Source organism: Dysidea avara, chromosome 10 (assembly GCF_963678975.1).
Source record: "Dysidea avara chromosome 10, odDysAvar1.4, whole genome shotgun sequence".
Classification (NCBI taxonomy): Eukaryota; Metazoa; Porifera; class Demospongiae; order Dictyoceratida; family Dysideidae; genus Dysidea; species Dysidea avara.
The window spans coordinates 15933889-15954971 of NC_089281.1; the positions used below are offsets into that span (position 1 = coordinate 15933889).

The following is a 21083-nucleotide window of genomic DNA, read 5'->3' on the forward strand; positions in this document are numbered from 1 at the left end:
TTGTTTGTCCAATACAAATCTGTATCAGTTACTAATAAATTAGCCAAACTTTTTCTTGCCAAATATTATTGTTGTAAATTTATCCAGGTTCTCCCACCAAACTCTCTGGTATATGGTAACTTTGTACAGCAACTTAACACAACTACGCATACACATTAATTGATGATTTGACGAGGGCCCGAAGGGCCTGAAGTTAAATCGTAACTATATGAGTGAAATGAGCAAATGTAGCAGTGGTATTTCTCTTTCTACACATGAAAATACAGCAATTAGTAGCTCTATACAAAAATAAATAGAAAAACCGAGTCCAATATCCGGCCACGCATGTGCTCCAGAACCCACTTCATTTTGCTGTCACCGTAGTGAGCCTACAGAGCAAATAACACGGGAGGGGTAATAAATAAATAAATGCATGTAGGGAATGGGCATTTGCTCATTTCACTCATATAATTACGATTTAACTTCAGGCCCTTCGGGCCCTCGTCAAATCATCAATTATATTTCGTGAAATTCGCTGCATGTAACACTGGTAGAGTTTAAAGCCTACAAACATATTGTTATATCGCAGCAAATACACATCTGCGGTTACCGCTATATATGCGGCAACAAAAGGTACCTAGTCACTAATAAATGGCCCAAAGGCCAATAGAGTATGCCACAAAACCAATAACATAAATGGCATGAAAGACAAATATTGTGAATGGCACAAAGGCCAGTAATGTGAAAAGAGGCACAAAGGCCAACAGTGTTAATGGTACAAAGACCAACAATATCAATGCACAAAGTCCAATAATGTAAGTTATTGCTACAAAGACCAAAAATGTCCATGTCACACAGATTGACACCTGTCTTGAAGTTCTATGAACACTGGGATTGATCTGCTCTTGGTTGGAGCAATGTCTGAGCATAGTTATTTGTTTGTACAGGGCGGTAGTAAAATCGTCGGAAGGTAGAGTCAGTGCTCCAATCTGTGGTACGAAGTATATTTTCAGTCAGGACGCCCTTCACAGATGCTGCAGTGCTAGAAGCACTTTTGATTGAGTGAGCCTTGAACACTGAGGTATCTATCCCAGCTTTTCCCAGAATCTCCTTTAGCCAGTTAGCTAGGCGTTGTGAGGTGACTGGTTTATGAGGCTTGATGTAAGACAAGAAGAGCAATTGGGGGTTTCTTGGATCACTCTCTCTATGTTCAAGTGTAACTGCCTCATATTGCCGTAAACAACTCATTACACATAATTGGCTGTCATTAGGATAGGCTCCAAATGTAAACTGCTTAGGAGATGCTCCGGCTTTCCTCTTCTTGCTTAAAGTTGGCAGTTGAAAACAAACATCTTCTGGTCTGTAAGTCCGGTACCGAAGATCTAAGGCTTGTAACTCTTGATATCCTGTTTGCTCCTACAAGGGCCATCAGCAGGGCAAACTTCTGTGTCAGTGTCTTCAAAAGTAAAGTATCATTCTCACCGAGTGACTGTAAATACTTGATAACCACATCAACATCCCATGTAGTTGAATATCTGGGTTGTGGTGGGCGAATGTTGTAGACACCTCTCTAAAGCCTTGAAACTAGTGGGTGTTGACCCATAGGTAGTCCTTCGATATGGTTGTGAGTCATTGAGATGGCAGACCGTATGGTATTTATTGTTCGATATTGTAGTCCTTCCTTGAACAAACTTGTTAAGAACTCCAAGAATGGCTGGATAGCACATGAAATGGGATCAACTTGCTGTTCAGAGCACCAGCTATCCCATCTCCTCCAAGCACTTTCGTATGTTGTGTTTGTGCCCCTGCTCCATCCTGCTGCCAACAGCTGTGAAGCCTCGCTTGAAATTCCGTCTGCCTGCTGTCTATGCCTGGTACTTTCCAAGCGGCTAGTTGTAGCTGGCCTGTTGCCATCAGAGGATGTGGCTTGTTGAATGGGTCTGACAAGAGCCTCGGAATTTGTTGGAGCATTAGGGGAAAGTCCACTAACAGTTCTAGTAATGCTGGGTACCACGGCTATGACCTCCAGACTGGTGCTACTAGTATCAGAGAAGCCCTGTCCTCTCTGACTTTCTCGACACACCTGCCAATTAGGCAAAAGGGAGGGAAGGCATATCCCTCCCACCTGTTCCAGGGCAGCTGTAGGGCATTGGCCCCCACTGAGTCGGGATCTGGTCTCCAACTCACAAACTGTTTCAACTGAGTATTGAGGCAAGTTGCAAACAGGCCTATGTTGCAGTTGCTGAGGGATTCCAGAATCTGTTGAAATATTGGTCGGTGTAACTGCCACTCTGCAGTCGATTGAATCACCTTGGATTCCTCGTCTGGCACACAATTGTCTACCCCAGGGAGATGCTCTGCTGTGATGGACAAATTCCTCTCCAAGCACCACTGCCAAAGTTGAATTGCTAGGCTGCTCAACACCAGGGAACGAGTCCCCCCCATTCGATTCACATGGAACACTGCTGTCCGGTTGTCCATCCTCAGATGGATATGAATGTTCCTCCTGTCTTTGGCAAGTGCTTTCACTCCGAACCAGGCTGCGAGGAGTTCCAGATAATTGATGTGGTTCTTTCGTTCCATCTGAGACCAAAGTCCCCCTGTTCGTATGCCCTGGCAGACTGCTCCCCAGCCCAACATTGAAGTACCTGTCTCCATGGTGAGGTCGGGTTCCTGTGTTGATACACTCTTCCCATCCATTAAATTCCTCCTGATTGACCACCAGTCCAGCTCCAGAAGGGCCTCCTGATTCAGTGTCATGGTGGTCTCGAAGGACTGAGACCGCTGGTATGTTTAGTTCTTCAGACGTTGAAGCTCTCTGTACCATAATGAGGCTGGGAGGGAGGGTTGCTGTCATCTTGCCAATTAATCTGGCCAATTCTCTCACTGATGTGGATCCCTTCTCCCTGATTTTCCTGCAAGCTGTCGAAATTTGTGTTGCCTTCTCTTCTGACAGCCTGATCTTCATCTCCTTGGGGTCCACCATGAAACCAAGGTAATGAATCACCTGGGCTGGTACCAATTGAGACTTCTCCCTGTTGACCACGAAACCTAACAACTCTATAAGAGATATTTTCTGGGATAAGTGACTCTCTAGTTCCTCCCTGCTCTGTGCCATCACCAACATATCATCTAAGTACATTATCAGTCTGATGCACTGGTGGCGAAGCCTTGCAAGTACAGGTTTCAGTAGTTTGGTGAAGACACGTGGCGCACTGCTCAGACCAAAGGGAAGCCACTGAAACTCGTAGAGACTGTCCTGCCATAGGAATCTCAGATACTTCCGATGACCTTGCCATATCGTGACCGACAGGTAGGCATCCTTTAGGTCTATTGAAGCCATCCAGTCGTCTTCTCTCAGCAGGTCTCTGATCATTCCCAGACTCTCCATCTTGAAATGTAGTTGGTGAATAAACCGATTCAGAGGTCTCAAGTTGATCACTAGCCTTGCTGAACCATCTTTCTTGGGGACCAAAAAGATCTGGCTGATGAATTGATTCACACAGGAGGTGACTTTTTTCACTGCACCCTTGTCCATGAGCTTCTGTATCTCCTCCTCCATTGAGTGGTGGCCCTTGGCTCCTAGAGGTCTTGGTGGGAAATTCTGAAATGGGGTTGACATCAGCTCTAGCTTGTACCCTTTCACCACTTGGATCACCCATTGGTCGGATGTGATTCTGAGCCAATTGTGCAGGCAAAGAGGGAGACGACCTGCTGTTGGAAGGAGTGAAACACCAGGGATAAGGGAAAAACCATTTATCAAAAATTGTGAACTGATTGTGTGTGCATGAGTCAATTGTTCCTCTGCTGGTGCTTGGGTGGGAACTTGCCCCTATTCTGGTCTCTCCTCTGGAACTTGGGTGGATACGGCTGTTGGTGCTTGATGTTCCTGCCGCCGTATTTTGCAGGGGCGCCCTTCTCCAAAAAATGACGAAGGTCATGTGGATCCCGGCTCTGCTGGTGTTTGTGGGGAGGTCCATTTCCAGCTACCTTCGCTAGTGCCTTCTGTTCTTCGATTTTCTTTGTGGCTCTCTCCAAGAAGCCGCCACCAAACAAGGTTGTCTCCTTCACCTTATCTTGACTCTCCTCTGTGTCCTCTGGTAAGGCACCAATACTAGGATTGACTCGAGACCAAGCCACACGCCTCCTTTCTTGGGTGATAGTGTGGGAAGCACTTTCCAGGAGAGTCAGTGTACTCTGTAAGAGTAGGATCACATCTTTAGGGTTAACTGTAGCATCTTGATTGAGGAGGTCTGCCCACGAACACGTGAGAGGGCCTGATATGTCCAGGATTTGCTTCTGAAGGTTGTACAAGTGTTTTTCAACATCATAATGGGGGTCCTTGCCTGCCCTCTCTATCTGCTTCTTGACATCCTCATCCAACTTTGGGGCAAAGAGAGCTTCAATCTTGGGCTTAGGATAGTCCTTCATGATCCCATCTCTTGCTGTGGGTGTAATCACCTGGGTGAAGCTCTTCTTAATAAAGTTGTTGATTGTGTCACAGGCCTTCCAAGCATCATCATCATCAACAACAGGTTCAAATTGGACCAGTTCCAAGGCTTCATCCTCGTCCAACAGGTCCAAATAATCCTCTTCTTCCCCTTCCTCCTGGCCCTGCACACGTGAGGAACCAGGTTGGCCCGACCCAAGTGCGGAACCATGGGGGAGTTGGCTGCTTCCAGCTCCGGTGCCCACGGGTGGGATGTGAGATGATCCCCACGCTGGGTGTGCGGGATAGGGTACGAAGGGAAATTCTGCCGGGAACGCTGGCCATCCTCCACTGCCAAACGGATATCCACCCGGCATACTGCCGTCCTTCTTCTGGTTAGGCGTGTTCTGCTTCGTCACGTGGCCGCCCTCTGTGAGCTTCTGGATCAGCGAGTTTCTCAGGGTAGAGTCGCTTAACAATGCAGAGATTTGTTTCTCCCATTCTTGCGCTTCTCCGTCTAGTTCTATACGATTGTCGTCCTGAGTTCCCTCAGCCGCCATTGTCGAACTACTAATCGCGTGCAGCAAAAAGAAAAAATGGGTTCTGGAGCGCATGCATGACCGGATATTGGACTCAGTTTTTCTATTTATTTTTGTATAGAGCTACTAATTGCTGTATTTTTGCGTGTAGAAAGAGAAATACCAGTGTTACATGCAGCGAATTTCACGAAGTATAATTACATACATAAACACTCAGCACACAAAACATGTCATCTACACACCTTCACAAGTGTATGGCTGGTTGTGACATGTTCCACATCGTCCTCACCATTAGTGTAGTTGTAATTGGTTTTTCTCGCAGACAAATTTACATTCAAAAATTAAACTATGCGACACTTAATCTCACGAGGTGACAAATTTGTAACATTAAATTTCTCAAACAAATTTATTGCTCATTGAAATAAGTGTTTTTACATGCTACAATGGAATTTGTTTGTAATATGAACAGATATATTGTTTTGAAGTTTATATTGTGTGGCGAATCTGGTGGTTGCAGCTTCTAAAATTGCAACTTGTAGAATGAATCATGTATTTGTCCAGAACTTCTCATTAAAAATATAGTTACTAATTGACTTTTTGTTAAAGTATACTGCCAGATATTCTTTGTTTACATTACTAAAAAAACTTTTGTCCTTAATCAACCTCTAACAACCATTACTAAAGTTGTACCAGTTTCTTCTAGGGGCTATAAAGCAACATAATGTCTGATAAGTCTCATCACCTCGCAACAAACAAAATACTACATGGTGAAATATGTCACAAATTTTAATATTGCAAATTGATCTAAACGTAAGATTAAAGTCCTTGCAATAAATTCACAATATGGTACAAGCTGCACATGTCTTGGGATACATAATAATTAAACATGTCACTCTCACACAGACACAATGCTAACACTTTCACACACTTGAATATTTCACACATATTACAAGTATTACACATACACATTTCACACATTCAGCCCATTGGTGTGTACAGACATGTGATTCATGTTAACTGAGTGTGTCATACACTAGATAGTATATTAAAAATTATAAATTTAAAAATGAAGTAGGAATTCAAGCGATAAAAAGTAGTGAAACAAGAGATGAACAATGGTAGCTATTACAGTATAGCTCAGTGGGAAATCCCTACTTTGTCATTGAACGCAAAATAATTGTAATACCATGCCAAAGTAGGGATTTCCCACTGAACTATACTGTAATAGCTACCATTGTTCATCTCTTGTTTCACTACTTTTTATCGCTTGGATTCCTACTTCATTTTTAAATTTATAATATTTTTAATATACTAGTTTGTTTAGTTTTTTGATAAAGCGTACAGCTAACTATAAACATGTGACTGTTCTATTAGGGTGACTGCTGTATTAGAGTATCTCGAGTCAGCCTGTAAAGATGTGTGCTTGCCCCAAAAAGAGTGTGGTCATCGTGGTTTCGATCGATTCATAGTATTAGACTAGAGAATCTCGAATCCGAGCTCGAATCAGCCTAGCTACTAGGGCTGGGACGAATATTCGAATGTTCGATCAATTCAAAGCTTCAAGTACATTCGAAGTCACGCAGAACTATTCGAACATGTATGTAATGTATTATGATGTCAAACACAATATTATGTATATTAATTGAAATGTTACAAATAATTATGGTATAATGGCGGAGGGTACAAGTAAATCTCGTTCCGATGTTTGGAAGTATTATAAAAAGATCGAGGGTGCTCCAAGAGCTAAGTGTACTATTTGTAAACGGATTTTTCGTGCAGAGGCAGAACAACTAACCTTAGACTTCACCTGCAGGCGAAGCATAGTCTTATATATGCACCTAAGAAAAGCAAGAATAGTGAGAAGACAAGAGAAGAACCCAGTACTTCGAAGCAGATGTCCTTGGATATTTTCTCGAAGCAGCAATATTGTAGTGAAGCTAGTGCTATTACGGAAAGAATTGTTAACATGATAGCGATTGATCTAAAACCAATACTCGTGGTCGAAGGAGAAGGGTTTCTGAAACTGATGGATTATTTGGAGCCCAACTACAAAGTTTCCAGCAGAAAGTTCATTACAGGTGTGATACATATAAAGCACGAAGCAGCGAAAGAAAAGTTACAAGACAAACTAGAAACAGAAGCAAGCTCAATTGCTCTCACGACAGATATTTGGACAAGCTCTGCCACTGAATCATATATAACTGTCTCGGTACACTACATCTCGACGGAGTGGAAAATGATCTCTTGTGTGTTGGAAACCCCAGACATGCTTGAAAGGCACACAGGGCAGAATATAGCAGACAAACTAATGCAAATTGCGGACAACTGGGGCATCAGTGAAAAAATTTCTGTCATAGTCCATGATCAAGCTTCAAACATGGAAAGCTCTTCAGACATACTGGAAAGTAAGCGAGGGTGGCAGGGAATGAAATGTTCTGGACATTGCTTGCAGCTTTATGTAAATGCTGGATTATCCATTAATACTATTGAATGTCTAACAGGAGCTGCTAGTAAGTTGGTAGGACACTTCAAGCATAGTGTTGTGGCTAGTGAAGAATTGAAAAAAAGGCAAAAACAAATGGAACAACCAGAGCTCAAATTAATACAAAGTTGTACAACACGATGGAATTCGACTTACTATATGTTAAAGAGATTGGTTGAAACAAGATGGCCTGTTTCAGTAGTACTATCTTGTGAACAAGTCACTAAAAGAAAGGATCGATACTTAGACCTGAAAAGTGATCAGTGGACACTTGCAGAGGAACTTGTAAAGATACTGGAACCATTTGAAACTGCAACCACCTTCTTTAGTTACGAAGAAAACTCATCTCTTTCTACTACGCTACCAGTTTTGTTAGGCTTAGTAGAAGGTCTCAGTAAGGAACCTGAAAGTGAAACTGAAGATCCATCTCCTCCAGCTATAGAGGAGTTCAAAAGAGTTGTAACAGATGAAATTTCTAGGAGGTGGGATCTTGACCAGCTGGAAACAAGTGACCCAATGGTACTTGCACCATTGGTAGACCCAAGGTTCAAATTGATTCAGTCATTATCTGAAGACAGCAAGGAGTGTATTAGAGCAAGTATAATTGAGCAGATGGATAGTTTCGGTTTGGCTGTAGCTGTGACACCTTCTGGTTCTGAAGATGAAGTAGAGAATGAGGTACAGGTAGTTGAACCAGTTCAAAAGAAGGCAAAGAAGCTTATAGCTCTTGATAAACTACTTGGTCCTGAGAAAGAAGACGTCTGTGTAACAAGCCAAGCAGAATTAGAGCAATATTTATTGGAAAAAACTGTTAAAAGAACCACAAAGCCACTTACCTGGTGGAAAAATAATGAAAAGAGATTCCCAAAACTTGCAAAAGTTGCTAGAGCTTTGTTAAACATTCCAGCCACAAGTACCCCATCAGAGAGAATATTTTCAGTCGCAGGTTTAACTGTAACTAAATTATGTAGTTCTTTGAAGCCTGAAAATGTGGAGTCACTTATCTTTTTGGATAAGAATTTGAAGTTACTTGACAGTTAGTCAGTACTTTGTCTATCAGTTTTATTATTTTGGTAAGTTTGGTTTTATAACTTACCGTAGATTCCCTAAAAATTTGGCAGAAATAAATTAATTCTGTTTGTGTCTGGCCGAACAATTAGGAAAAAATGTACCAACCCGGTGCTATTGTTGAATTTTTAGGGATCTATCCCTAATACAGTCTGCACGCTTCATGGCTATGTTATTTGCGATCCGTTTACTGCTTATTTTATGAATTTCTTTCTACACAGGGACCAACAGGAACACCTTGAGGCGGAGCTGACGATACCTTTATACCACAACACTCACTTGGCTGCAGCGCTATATATTATGATTGCCTACATTATCCAGGAGGGATGGTCAATGTCAATACTACATCGCTTTTGAATACAATCACCCAGACGTAATATTAAGGATTTCAACAAGTAATAAAAATTAGAAACCACAATCAATAATATTGTTAAACTATCTCGTGATAAATCTTGCTACCTGATGTTGCATAAAGTGTTTCATGGCTTAACAAAGCGTTATCTGTGGGGGTATCATGTTAAAAGGAGATGTGGGGCCAGGAGAGATTTTATTCTGTGAACAGAAACGAAGATCGTTTTGTGGTAGCTGGCCGTGATGTCACACGATGATATCGTTGGGTATGTTCCCTGAACAATTTCACACTTGGTACTTCATCCAACATCGAGGTAGCATATTGTGTGAGGTCACTGGGAATCCTCAGTACTCAAGAGACCTTCGTCAACTAGTACTCCAAGTGCCGAAAAATTAGCGAGCTTATAATTAGAAACCATTCTGGGCTTGCTGAAATTTAGAGCACATTGTGTTCAAAGCATGGGGAGTGCCGAATATTTAGAGATGCTGAAATTTTAGGGAATCTACGGTATCACTTAATTCACTTTCATGGCTTGTATCTTAACAGTAACATATTTGAACCATAGCTGTGAGTAAAAGCTAATGTATGTATCCCATGTTCTTGTTACTAAATTAACAAAAAAGTGGCTTCCTGTGGAGAGTAGACAACTTGACCAGATTGTTTGGCTAGTAACCTACAGGGGTAGGAGGGGCATTACAATAGTGACAAAACCACCACAACATACCTGCAGCTGGCTACCTTGAACTAGTAACTTTGAGGGAGTAGGGTGGCATAACAATATCACAACATGCCTGTCTGGCAATCTACAGGGATTAAGCTACACAAACAATACATAAACAACACCACTAAAGACACGAAGCTTCGATTGTTATTAATTGTGTAGTGAAGCTTCGAAGTGAATAATTAATATTCGTCCCAGCCCTACTAGCTACCAACTTGAAGGTGTGTGGTCACAAATACAGCTAGTGTAAAAGGGGTGTGGTCATTGTGGTCTCCATCGATAGATCGATAATACGCAGAGTAAAGAATGGGTGTGATGTTGTGACCTACGTATCGTGGAGTACTGGTACCTCCGTACAGTAGCGTAGTCTAAGTGCCTTAAGTAATTTTGTGGCGTCTATTATGCTGCTTAAAGAAAGTATTGATACGGAAAATTAACGCCTCGATATGGTATGTTGGATGAAGAAGACAAGCAGCCTGATTGAAGATAAAAGAAAAGACAAGGCGCAGAGGGCACACACTCGTCGGAACCCCAAAAGGCACATCCCACTGGTGAGTTTGTTATTTTGGCGTAAAATAGTAGCCGTGCACTGCTTCGTTTGGCCTCTAGGCTTGCGACTGTGGTCAGTCAGGCAGTCAGGCAGTCAGTCTAAAATTCCAAGTTTTGGCGATTTTTAATAATTCTGTATCCGGCCACCTGTAAGCGTTTTGTTGTATTTAATGTATTATATGGACTAGTATTATTCCGTAAAGGTGATTTTCGTCTTGTAAGATATCTCTAGGATGATTTTTAAAGGCGGAATTTTTGGCGGCATGAAAATTTCACCTGGATTCCCACTTACAACGGTACGACCGTACCGTTTGATAGGACTTGTCTGTTTATTATAACAAGTACAAGTATTTTAGAAAAAGTTGGAATTTTCAACTAGAGTAGGGACCATAGCACATCGATAAAAAGTACTGAAACAAGCTGGAATAGTGCACAATATTAAATCATAGTAAAACAATAAGAAGTGTTATATCCCTACTGTGCATTTCCATTATGGTATCTTGCAGCACAGTAGGGATATAACACTGCATATTGTTTTACTATGATTTAATATCATGCACTACTCCAGCTTGTTTCAGTACTTTTTATCGATGTGCTATGGTCCCTACTCTAGTTGAAAATTCCATTTTTTTTGAAATACTTGTTTGCTAACTTTTTGTAAATAATATTATTATGATTGGTGAACCCACGCATACCGCATTTGAAATGGCGCTGCACGCCCCAGCTATATCATCTGAAAAGTGAAGTTTCCATTACGCTTTGTTGTCAGGTATGTTCAACCGGTTACACAGCAGTATGAATCAAGAACTGTTCGAAAAGCACCTCTGCAACCCAAAAGAAAGGGTTGTGTTGGTGCTGCACACCCCAGTTATATAAATTATTGTCTGAAAGGGAAGTATCCATTACGCCTCGTTGTTGGCTATGTTCAACCCGTTACACAGCAGTACGAATCAAAATCTGTTCGAAAAGCACCTCTGCAATCGAAGTAGTCACTATGAAAAATACGGACGATTTCCGTTACGAAGGGAAGTCATCAAGTGCTCAGCCAAAGACCTCAGAAAATCCAAAAAATACCTGCTACCACCAAATCGACACTTTTTGCTGCTAGCAAAGATGAATGGGACACAAAGGAGGACACTGGTAAGTCCATGAAGAATGCATTGTGCGTACTGCGGTATGCCAAAAGGCACCTGTCGGGCCGAAGTGATGTTGAACAGTGAAAAAATCAAGCCTGTAGCCATAGCCGTTATTGAGTTACGCTTGTCTGAAGGCATCAGTCAGTTACTCAGTCAGTCAGTCAGTAGAAAATTCCGTTAAATAAATAATTTTTAAAATTCCGTAGAAACTTGAAAGTGTTTCGGGTCGATCTGAAAGCTTTTTTGGGCTTGGTTTTACCTAACCAATACTGCCTCATCGTTGTCAGGGAAAATTGAGGCTATTTTTTGGGTGATTTTATTTCCTGGGCCATGCCTACTCCTTTGTGGTCCCTACTATACACTACTATCATAGTGTATGATTACACATACACATTTCACACATTCAGCTTATTGGTGTGTACAGACTACACATATCATTGGGCTTGTATATATATAGCCATTAGTGTATGTTCTATTAGAGTATTTGTCCACATTGTACAGCAATGATGAAATGTTATGTAGGACAGTAACTACACATAATTGTGACATCACATTAACACAATAATGTCTTGATAATGTTGATGATGTATTAGTGACTGGTAACTAGCTAGTATCCAATAGTTTACTAGTGTAGTGTAAAAACATCACATGATCCAATATGTTGTGAAATATTAGAATTGTGTGATGTGATGTAGTCATATAACTGTTGTGTTCCCACAGATTGATGCAACACCTCTACACCAGGCTATAATCCATGGTAGTGAGGATATGGTGAAGTTCCTAGTTGAGAAGGGAGCTAATGTCGATGTTGGGGGTCTGGTGAGCTAATGTATTATGTGATGAGGTGTAGTATATGAATTGTATGGCTTCAGTGACTAATCTAATAATAGTAACAGATTGTTGTGTTGTTATCATGTTGTTGTGTTTGAGTTCTGATCATCTAACAAAACACACCAGTGAACAACACTGAAATGGCTTGAACCTGTTTTGTTAGAATTTTGTGTTATGCACTACGTATTATTGTTAAAAATTAAAAATAAGAAATAGGGATCGCTGAAAAAAGCCACGAAACAAGAAGGGATCGCTGGGGTGGTAATGTAAACCACAAATCCCTATTTTGACTTTTTATACTCAAATGGAGCATTTATAGAGAGTCAAAATAGGGATTTGTGGTTTACATTACCACCCCAGCTATCCCTTCTTGTTTTGTGGCTTTTTTCAGCGATCCCTATTTCTTATTTTAAATTTAAAATTTTTAATATGTTTAGTTTGTGTACTTTTTTCCAAATCCATTTATGGATTATAAGTTAATTGGCACGTTAGTGTAGTAAGCTAACAGAGATTCCTTGGTTTAAAAAGCTAACTCATTAGATATGTTAATGCAATATTAATTTTGTAATCTATGATAAAGACTGTATTTTCATCCTGATTCATTTGTACACACACACAATATAAGGCAGGATACGGCATTAATTCCTAGTCTATACTCAGTGTTTGAGCCATCATCGTCACCTTTCAGAAGAATTACTGATTGTGCACCTATCATACAGGAGACAGTGTTGATGGCAGCACAGGGGACTTGAAGAAGAACAAGATGTCTTAGGTGTTTATTCTAACAGAAGGACAAGAATGAAACTCTATGATAAGAATGGTATAATAATAAGAATGATTATAAGAATGGTAACTGTTAGTGTTATAATTCCTGTAGAGTCCAATTTTTTTTCATAAATTTTCACGTGATATAACGATGCATACATCAAGCACATACATTATAGGTGTAGAGTTGTCTAGCAGAATAGGTAGTGAAGAGATAGCTATACATTGTAGCTGTAGTGCTATTATTGTAGCGATGACGCTTTACAACACCTTTGTATAAATGCATGTATGAACAGGGCTGAATACAGCAGCAACATTGTGAGTTGGTATTAATCAAACTAAATAGGAGATGGCTAGGCTTGGCCAAAAAGTCTTCCTATGCCGGTGTCTGCATGTACAAATCACAATATCACTACCAGTGGCCAGTGGCGTAGCCAATCTTACATGATTACCAGGGATTTGGCAGTCATTACCCATACATGCAGGAGTACTTTAAACTGGCATATTGAGTTCCAATTGCCAGGACTTAGACTGGGCTCTAGCCCTGGAAAGCCTGCTAGCAACAGTGTGTCACAAAGTGGAACACCATAGGTATAGTCAGCAAAGTCTGGTTAGCATGCATGTGGTCATGGCGAAATGTTTGCAACTGTCAATGTCACTAGCTGATCAGAGAGTGTGCTAGAATATGTACACAGTAGCTAGTTACAGTGACATAAGCACAGTAGCACACAATCCTCCCATATAAGACTGTCAGGCTTCACACTCTGTAAGTTGTTTTTGACATGGATACCATATGGGAGGGTTGTTGATGATATGTGGTTAGACCACAAAATATTTTTAAATGGTAGGGTTGTAATAAACACCCCACCCAACCTTTGTGTGTGTGAAAAGCAGCTATGATATCAGCGCTACCATTTATCTTCCACCTATAATGGACAAACAAAGCACTCACTGTGATGGCTAGAAAGAAGAACAAACTGGATGCGTGCTTAAACGGCTTCTCGTAGCGAAGACGGGCAGTTCACTAGAGACCCTATTATGGCGATCTTGTAAGGTAAAAGAGTGCTGTACAACTTCAATCTGCCATCTATTAAAGTTATAAAGACTATAGTCGAACAATACGCATCCCTGAGCACACAAGATCCCTTAATTTTGTTCTTCTACGGCTTCTTCCATATACGGAACAGCAGGCAATGGCGAAGAAGAACTTAGAAATTTATCGAGGTGGAGGCTGGTTAGCGATCTGTGGAGTACGGGTTAATTAATGGGTCATGGACACGCAGAAGGACTCAGTGAGTAAAACTGTGTAGTTTTTATTGCGAAAAAATGGAAGCCTTGGGCTGTACACGAGTGAAACAAAATAATTATAATGTAGTTTAAGAGGTTAAACGTGGTTAACACCCAAGTGCGTACAGAAGTAATCTAGAACTATAAGTGCTTAATATTAACAGGGCACGTGAGCCCACACAGGTGGAGGGAAATACACAGGTAATCTCCATGACGACATAGTTACATAGCAACAGTCACAAAACTAGGTTGTGCCCAGTTCAGTGACTTTAACGTATTTTGGTGATGCTATACCTTCGCAAAGTGGAACCACATTTGGAGACGATACAATACGCTGAAGTACGAGCTCGAGTAGCAGCACACTGCGAAGGCGGCACATCCTGGAGTCGCTGAGGTCAAAACACGCCAGGACAGCTGACAACGAGGCTCATAGAAAGCCGGACGAAGAAAAGCAAACAATTATTTAGCAATTCGCTCTCCGCCACCGGCCCAGTCACCGGTCAGGTTTGACAGTTGTATAGTGGAATAATTACTGACAACTCATGGTCAGCCGAGCTACCGAAATACGCCTCCAGGCATACCAATATGCTCTAAGGCCGGGATGCCCTAGTTTCACCCTCAGCCGGGTCTGGGGGCGAGACTAGGGATGCCCCACGTCTCCCCTGTGTAGCGTCGGTTTGCTCACGGGGTGAAATTATTTATCTTCTTTCTCTGTCTGTCTAGGCCCCTTTTTTAAGAGTAACAGTAAATGTATGCAGAATATTTAACTAGCCCCCCCCCCCTTTATTTATCTTTTTTATTTTTTTTTGTAGCTTTGTAAATTATGGGTAGTCTTTGAATTGTTGGTAGGCTAAGTTAGGCCATAGTTGCCTTATTAGAGCCCATATAGGTGAAGTCTGAAGTACGTACAAGTCTTTCCTTTGCTGGGCTCCCACTTCCCTCCTCCATATAGGAGGGCACCTTAGTAGCCAGCTGGCCATGCACTAAACTTGCTCATACCATGTAGCGATATTGCCAACTTAAATGGTATGACCAAAAGCAACTAGCTACTGTCAGTGGCACCTCGGTGGTATCGTGTGCTCACAGCAAATACAGGCACTCATTGCAAATACAAGCACTTCAGTGGTATACCTAAATACCTTACATTCAGCACCTCAGTGGCGCCCATCACTCCCCCATATCAGGTACTGTCAACTCAATGGTATCACTCATTTTGAATTCCAGCACCTCAGCGGTGCCCATCACTTGCCCATAGCGAGTACTGCCAACTCAATGGTATCACTTACTTGTGAATGCCAGCACCTCAGTGGTACCCATCACTCGCTCATAGCTAGTACTGTCAACTCAATGGTATCACTCATTGTGAATACCAGCACCTCAGTGGTGTCCAACACTCGCTCATAGCGAACATTGCCAACTCAATGGCGATATCACTCATTTTGAATGCCAGCACCTCAGTGGTACCCATCATTCGCCCATGGCGAGTACTGTCAACTCATTGGTATCACTCATTGTGAATGCCAGTACCTCAGTGGTGCCCATCACTCGCCCATAGTGAGCATTGTCTACTCAATGGTATCACTCATTGTGAATACCAGCGCCTCAGTGGTGTCCAACACTCGCTCATAGCGAGCAGTCAACTCAATGGTACCACTCAGTGTCAATACCAGCACCTCAGTGGTGTCCAACACTTGCTAATAGCGAGCACTGTCAACTCAATGGTATCATTCATTGTGAATACCAGCACCTCAGTAGTATCCAACACTCGCTCATAGTGAGCACTGTCAACTCAATGGTATCACTTAGTGTGAATGCAAGCACCTCAGTGGCGCCCAACACTTGCTCACAGTGAGTAGTACTGTCAACTCAATGGTGTCACTCAATGTGAATACCAGCACCTCAGTGTTCTCCAACACTCCAAGCATTGTCAACTTAATCATATCACTCCTTGTGCATACCAGTACCTCAGTGGTGCCTATCACTCGCTCATAGTGAGTGGCACAGTCAATTCAATTATGTCAGTCATTTCCAATACCACACCTCAGTGGTGTCTATCACTTCTTTATAGAGAGCACTGTCAACTTGATGGTATTATTCATGGCAAAGGCCAAACCTATAAAGGCAAATATTATGGTTTTGATCATTGTGAATACTGACAACTCGATGGTTCCAGGGAATACTGATGCTTGAGTGAGACAATCTGCTCACAACAGGCCCTGATAACTTGGGTTCCCATTAGCCACTCTAGCACACATCACTGACAATTTACTGGTATCCATCACTCAAACACTAGTAATTTGGTGGTGCCCATCCAAGGAGCTATATATTATGTTAATTTAGTGGTACCGATAACTTACCATAGCAATCACAGCTAAATGATCAGAATTCACTCCCTATGAGTACTGCAATCCTATGGCGCAGTACTGAGACTAGCAGCTCAGTAATAACATTAACACTAACAGCTCTCAGTTAGCTCATTCAAACCAAGTGCCAGATTACTAACTGTACTCACAACTTGCTTTCATTGAACACCAACAATGAAGTGTGCCCATAATCTCAGTGACCCTGACAATGCATAATTCATTCTCAGTCAGCAACATCTAGATACAACTAATCCTCAGCGAGTTCTGGACCACTGACAACTCAGTAATACTGTACATACTTTTTTGGCTCACCTCATTAAAGAGTTGGCTCATCAGTTGTTACATGCATATCTATCAGAGTGCAACAATAATTTTGGTGAGCTGGTAATCATAACACCTACGCCCTAGTTCACTTTCAGAAACACGGAATTTTATATTGAACACATGTGGCTGATACCTACAGTCTAGTCACCCTTTCTCGGTATTCTGTTTCTTAATTAGAATACATCATATCCAGTATTGGTCATTGTACTTAGTACTCAAATCCAAATCCACAATCAAGGGGTTTATCCTATATAGTCAAGATGCCTATCATTGTGATCCCTCACTGGCACATCTTAATAGTTTGTACAGTAACTTATCTTATTTGTACAACTCAGGGGCAGTCAGCCTCATCTCTCAGCATGATGTTATATGTTCTTACTTTATTCCAAGGACATCTCATGTGGTGCATGTAATTTCAGCAAGCACAACTTGGGTACTCCACTCTAGGCTGTGTAAATGATTGGGCAGTACAGTAATACAGTTCCCCATGGACCTTTCAGTGGAACACACCATCCAGATTTAGCTCATAACATCTGTGTCTCAATCATTGGGGCTAGGATCAACTATGTAGCACTATGGTTGGCAGTGTAAATAGCCTCCGGGGCCACATTACACTGGATGGCTAGCCAGCCTCTTGTGATGGGAACGCGGTAGCTGGCAGTGAATCAGTACACAATAAGATCAGCTTAGGAGCACCGAATCATAGATGTATTATCATGTCTCCAAGTATGTGCCATAAGTGGGCCTGTGAAGTTAACCAATTAATCCAGCGCTCATGCACTACTAGTCAGTCACATGACATATAACACACAGGTTACATTACAACATGGTGACCTTGCCTCCTATTTTTTTTTTTTTTTTGTTTTTTTGGCTGCTGCTATCACAAATTCAGGCTAAGGAAAAGGCAGATAATCACCCACACTTTTAATGTTCAGGAGATGATTGACCAGTTTCCTGATAAGCCTACAGAAAAGGTGCTTAAGAAAGTTTGTATGTAGTCTATACTGGGTCATATACATGACAGTTTACCATAATCTTTCGCCACCAACGGCATCTGCAGGGCAACTTATGAGGACTGTGTGATAGGATAATGCCTTCTTGGCCAGGGTATATTTTGTATAAAGCCAGCAGAGTCATATACACTGAAAGACTGGAGATCATTGGGCGGCAATCTTGCAGCCTATGATTTCATGCCTAATACTTTCTTACCAACAGCTACACTCAAATACATTTTGTTACAACGTGTGGTGTACATTCATACATACTGTCTTGACATTGGTGTCATTGCCTCCTTTATCATCCTGGGCTCAGAGCAGGCTATACTATGCCCTGTCTTGCAGTCATGTAATCTGCAGCCCGCTGCTACACACTGCTCCGCTGCTAAAAACACAGAGAAACGTGACGTCAGGTAATAGTACTTTGGAGATAACAGCCCCAACCAAAAAAAAAATCTGTTTCATTGGAGCCACCATGAACAAGGCAAATCCCCGAGTGATCATCCAATACCTTCCTGACCACAAGTTCAGTGGTGCACTACTCATCATGCCACAAATCACTTCACCTCGCAATTCATTGAGTCAGACTATTACATTCAATGGCAGTGGCACCGCCATCTCTTGATATGGTTATCCATGTAAGGTGGGTCCAGTGCTCATATTAAACAGTTGAGGACTTGATATCCAACACGTCTCGTCACTTCCATCACACGAGGAAGGGAAAATTTACTATGTCGTGCTTGTAGATCACAGGCTTTCTCACTCCTCGTCTCACTCAAATAAACGGATGCAAGCCCTCAGGCTGACTCAAGCAATTGTCGATCAAGCAGCGCTTGCGAGATGAGTACTGGAAAAAATCTGAATATGGGCACTATAAAAGAAGTGTGGCCTAGCCCTGGCTGGCTAGGGAATTCCAGCCTATCCAGTTCATGCAGTTCGCCATCCAGAGCATCCTGAAACTATCTGGCTCACGTGGACTCACCACTTTTGGGCGCACGAATCACACATGATAATTTATTTCAGGAGGCGCTTGTAAGCATGGGTCCATCGGCCCAGTTACTGAAGATGATCTCGAAGATGACCCACCCTCGTGGCAAACTAGCTGGTGTAGTATAAGGGGAGCAACGATACTTTGTGCAGAAGCATTCCCAGCACAAGCCTGCTTTCAATCGGAAGAGCATGGCCACCATTATGCGAGCATTATGCTCTACCCCCACCACTGATAGTTTCTTGCTTCCAGTGTTGAATACTGCGAGCACCTGCACTAGAGAAAGTTCATGGTCTACTGAGTGAACGGGGGAGACCGTGCAATCCTTTTCCGCTCGGCATGCTCCGTCGGTCGCAGCCTATGACCAACTAATCAAATAACTTTACAGAACGAACACATTAAACAGATGAGTCAAGTTAAGCGCAGTTGAACAGAGGTAGTGGGGCCCTCCACACGTCTCACGTGACCACCTAATATAACTACGTCATTCTCCTAGGGCCTCAGTCAGAGTAGGGGTTTGCGTTTGTCGGACTACCATTGTATACATGCATGGTATCAAGCTCCCTTGTTGCTGATTGACCTGACATTATAGGGTGGGCTGCCGCCGACCCGGATAATTGAACATTCAGACTCACCATGGCCGTAGTGTGTTCAGCGATACACCTAACCAAAATCATGTTATCGTGTTCGTGCTGCTTTCATCAATCATCAATACGGTGACGAATTTTCTCACGAAACTTCGGAGCTAGCTACTGGATTAAAACGAATCAGTAAAACAAATGTTTTTTCCCGTAGTTTTGTAGCTAGCTATATAGCTAACTTTGTTCAAATGATCAATCCAAAAGCTTGCCTCTCAGATGATCAGCACCAACTTTAATCTTGCAACTCCTCAACACTGGGAGCAGGTTTCATGAGACCTGCAATAATGTCAATGCCGACAATTTCAGCTGATTCACGTCAGTGTTATCGGGGTTATAAAAGTTTGAAATACATAAACAGCATTGTGCACAGCTGGAAAGACTGAATACCCTATGCTGTACACTGTGACAGCAGTCGCACAGGCAGGTCCTCGCTGTCCTCCCCTCCAAGCCTTTGTTGCCTCCTTTGTAGGGGATGGTGATTAATGAATCAGTCGATCATGTCTGGCACAGACCCTGTCCGCTGGACACAACCAGCTGGAGCTGTCTGCCCAGTATCATAACAATAAAATCAATCTTTAAAAAGCAACAAAAAAAAAACTGAAACATGCATGTAGCAGGCTAACTACAGCATTGTTTTTAAGAGCGATGTACACATTATATTTCACTGGCAGAAAAGGGGATGCATACTATAATTATTCATAAAGAAATTTTTAAACAATCTATAGATGACTACTTATATCTTTCTATATACTATACTCATACAAAGTTATACATATAGCAGTTCCTTGGGCGATCTCTTTGGCAGCCGGAACTGCTGGAACTACAGTCAAGTCAGTTATCAAACTAGGCGGATCTAGAAATGGTATAATTAGGCTTACAACATATCCATACACATATGTATATCTCTGGATACAAAATATACCATAAAACTTATTATACCCTGTAACCAGGCAAGCATGCCTTGTAACATATCCTTCTTCATGAGTGGGATGCACGTGATGCTAGCTATCACGTGAGGCATGCAAGCAAAACGTTCGCCTATCAGCTTCCTAGCACCTGACATGGTAAATTGGGTGCCATAAGTTACATGGCTACCATAATCATAATTATCATGTCAGCTGGGTTGCTTCCAGCACAGCATCCCCTGATCATCTGCCAAATTACATGTGACCATCCATACACTCAAAGAGTTAGCATGCAGGGAGTTAACAACCAAGTAGTAAGAATAATACGAAATGCGGTTAAAATTATGTCATTAATAATGAATGAAATAAATAATTAATAAATAAATAATGTTTGAGAAAACTACAAGGCCTAAGGCTTCGCACTCCGGGAATAGAATCCATGTTGTATGAAGAGATAATCGTATAATGGGTGAATGTTTCCGTGGAGGTGATAGAAACGTACGACAATTCTATTTAATGCCGATCAAAACAGCACGTGATATACCCACTACTAATCGAGCAGATTCAAATGGCTATTTAGACAGCGAACTACTGTTCAATTGTGCTTGAAAGTGTTGTCAGCTGGCACACTAAGTCTCAAGTCGCCATGCCAGCTGCCAGTGGATGCGCTCTGTGTATCTATGGCTGCAGGACACCTGATGAATAGGTTTGACATGCCAGCTGCACAAG

At 42.0% G+C, this 21083-nt stretch overlaps 1 protein-coding gene across 1 annotated transcript in view; it reads left to right on the forward strand.

The window, feature by feature from the left end:
• LOC136237286 (uncharacterized) overlaps positions 1-21083 on the forward strand; it is an 85310-nt gene that overhangs the window by 18160 nt on the left and 46067 nt on the right. Inside the window, exon 6 of the mRNA XM_066027632.1 lies at positions 11976-12074. Within this exon, the coding sequence (XP_065883704.1) occupies positions 11976-12074 (99 nt within the window). The remainder of the gene's footprint in view (positions 1-11975; positions 12075-21083) is intronic.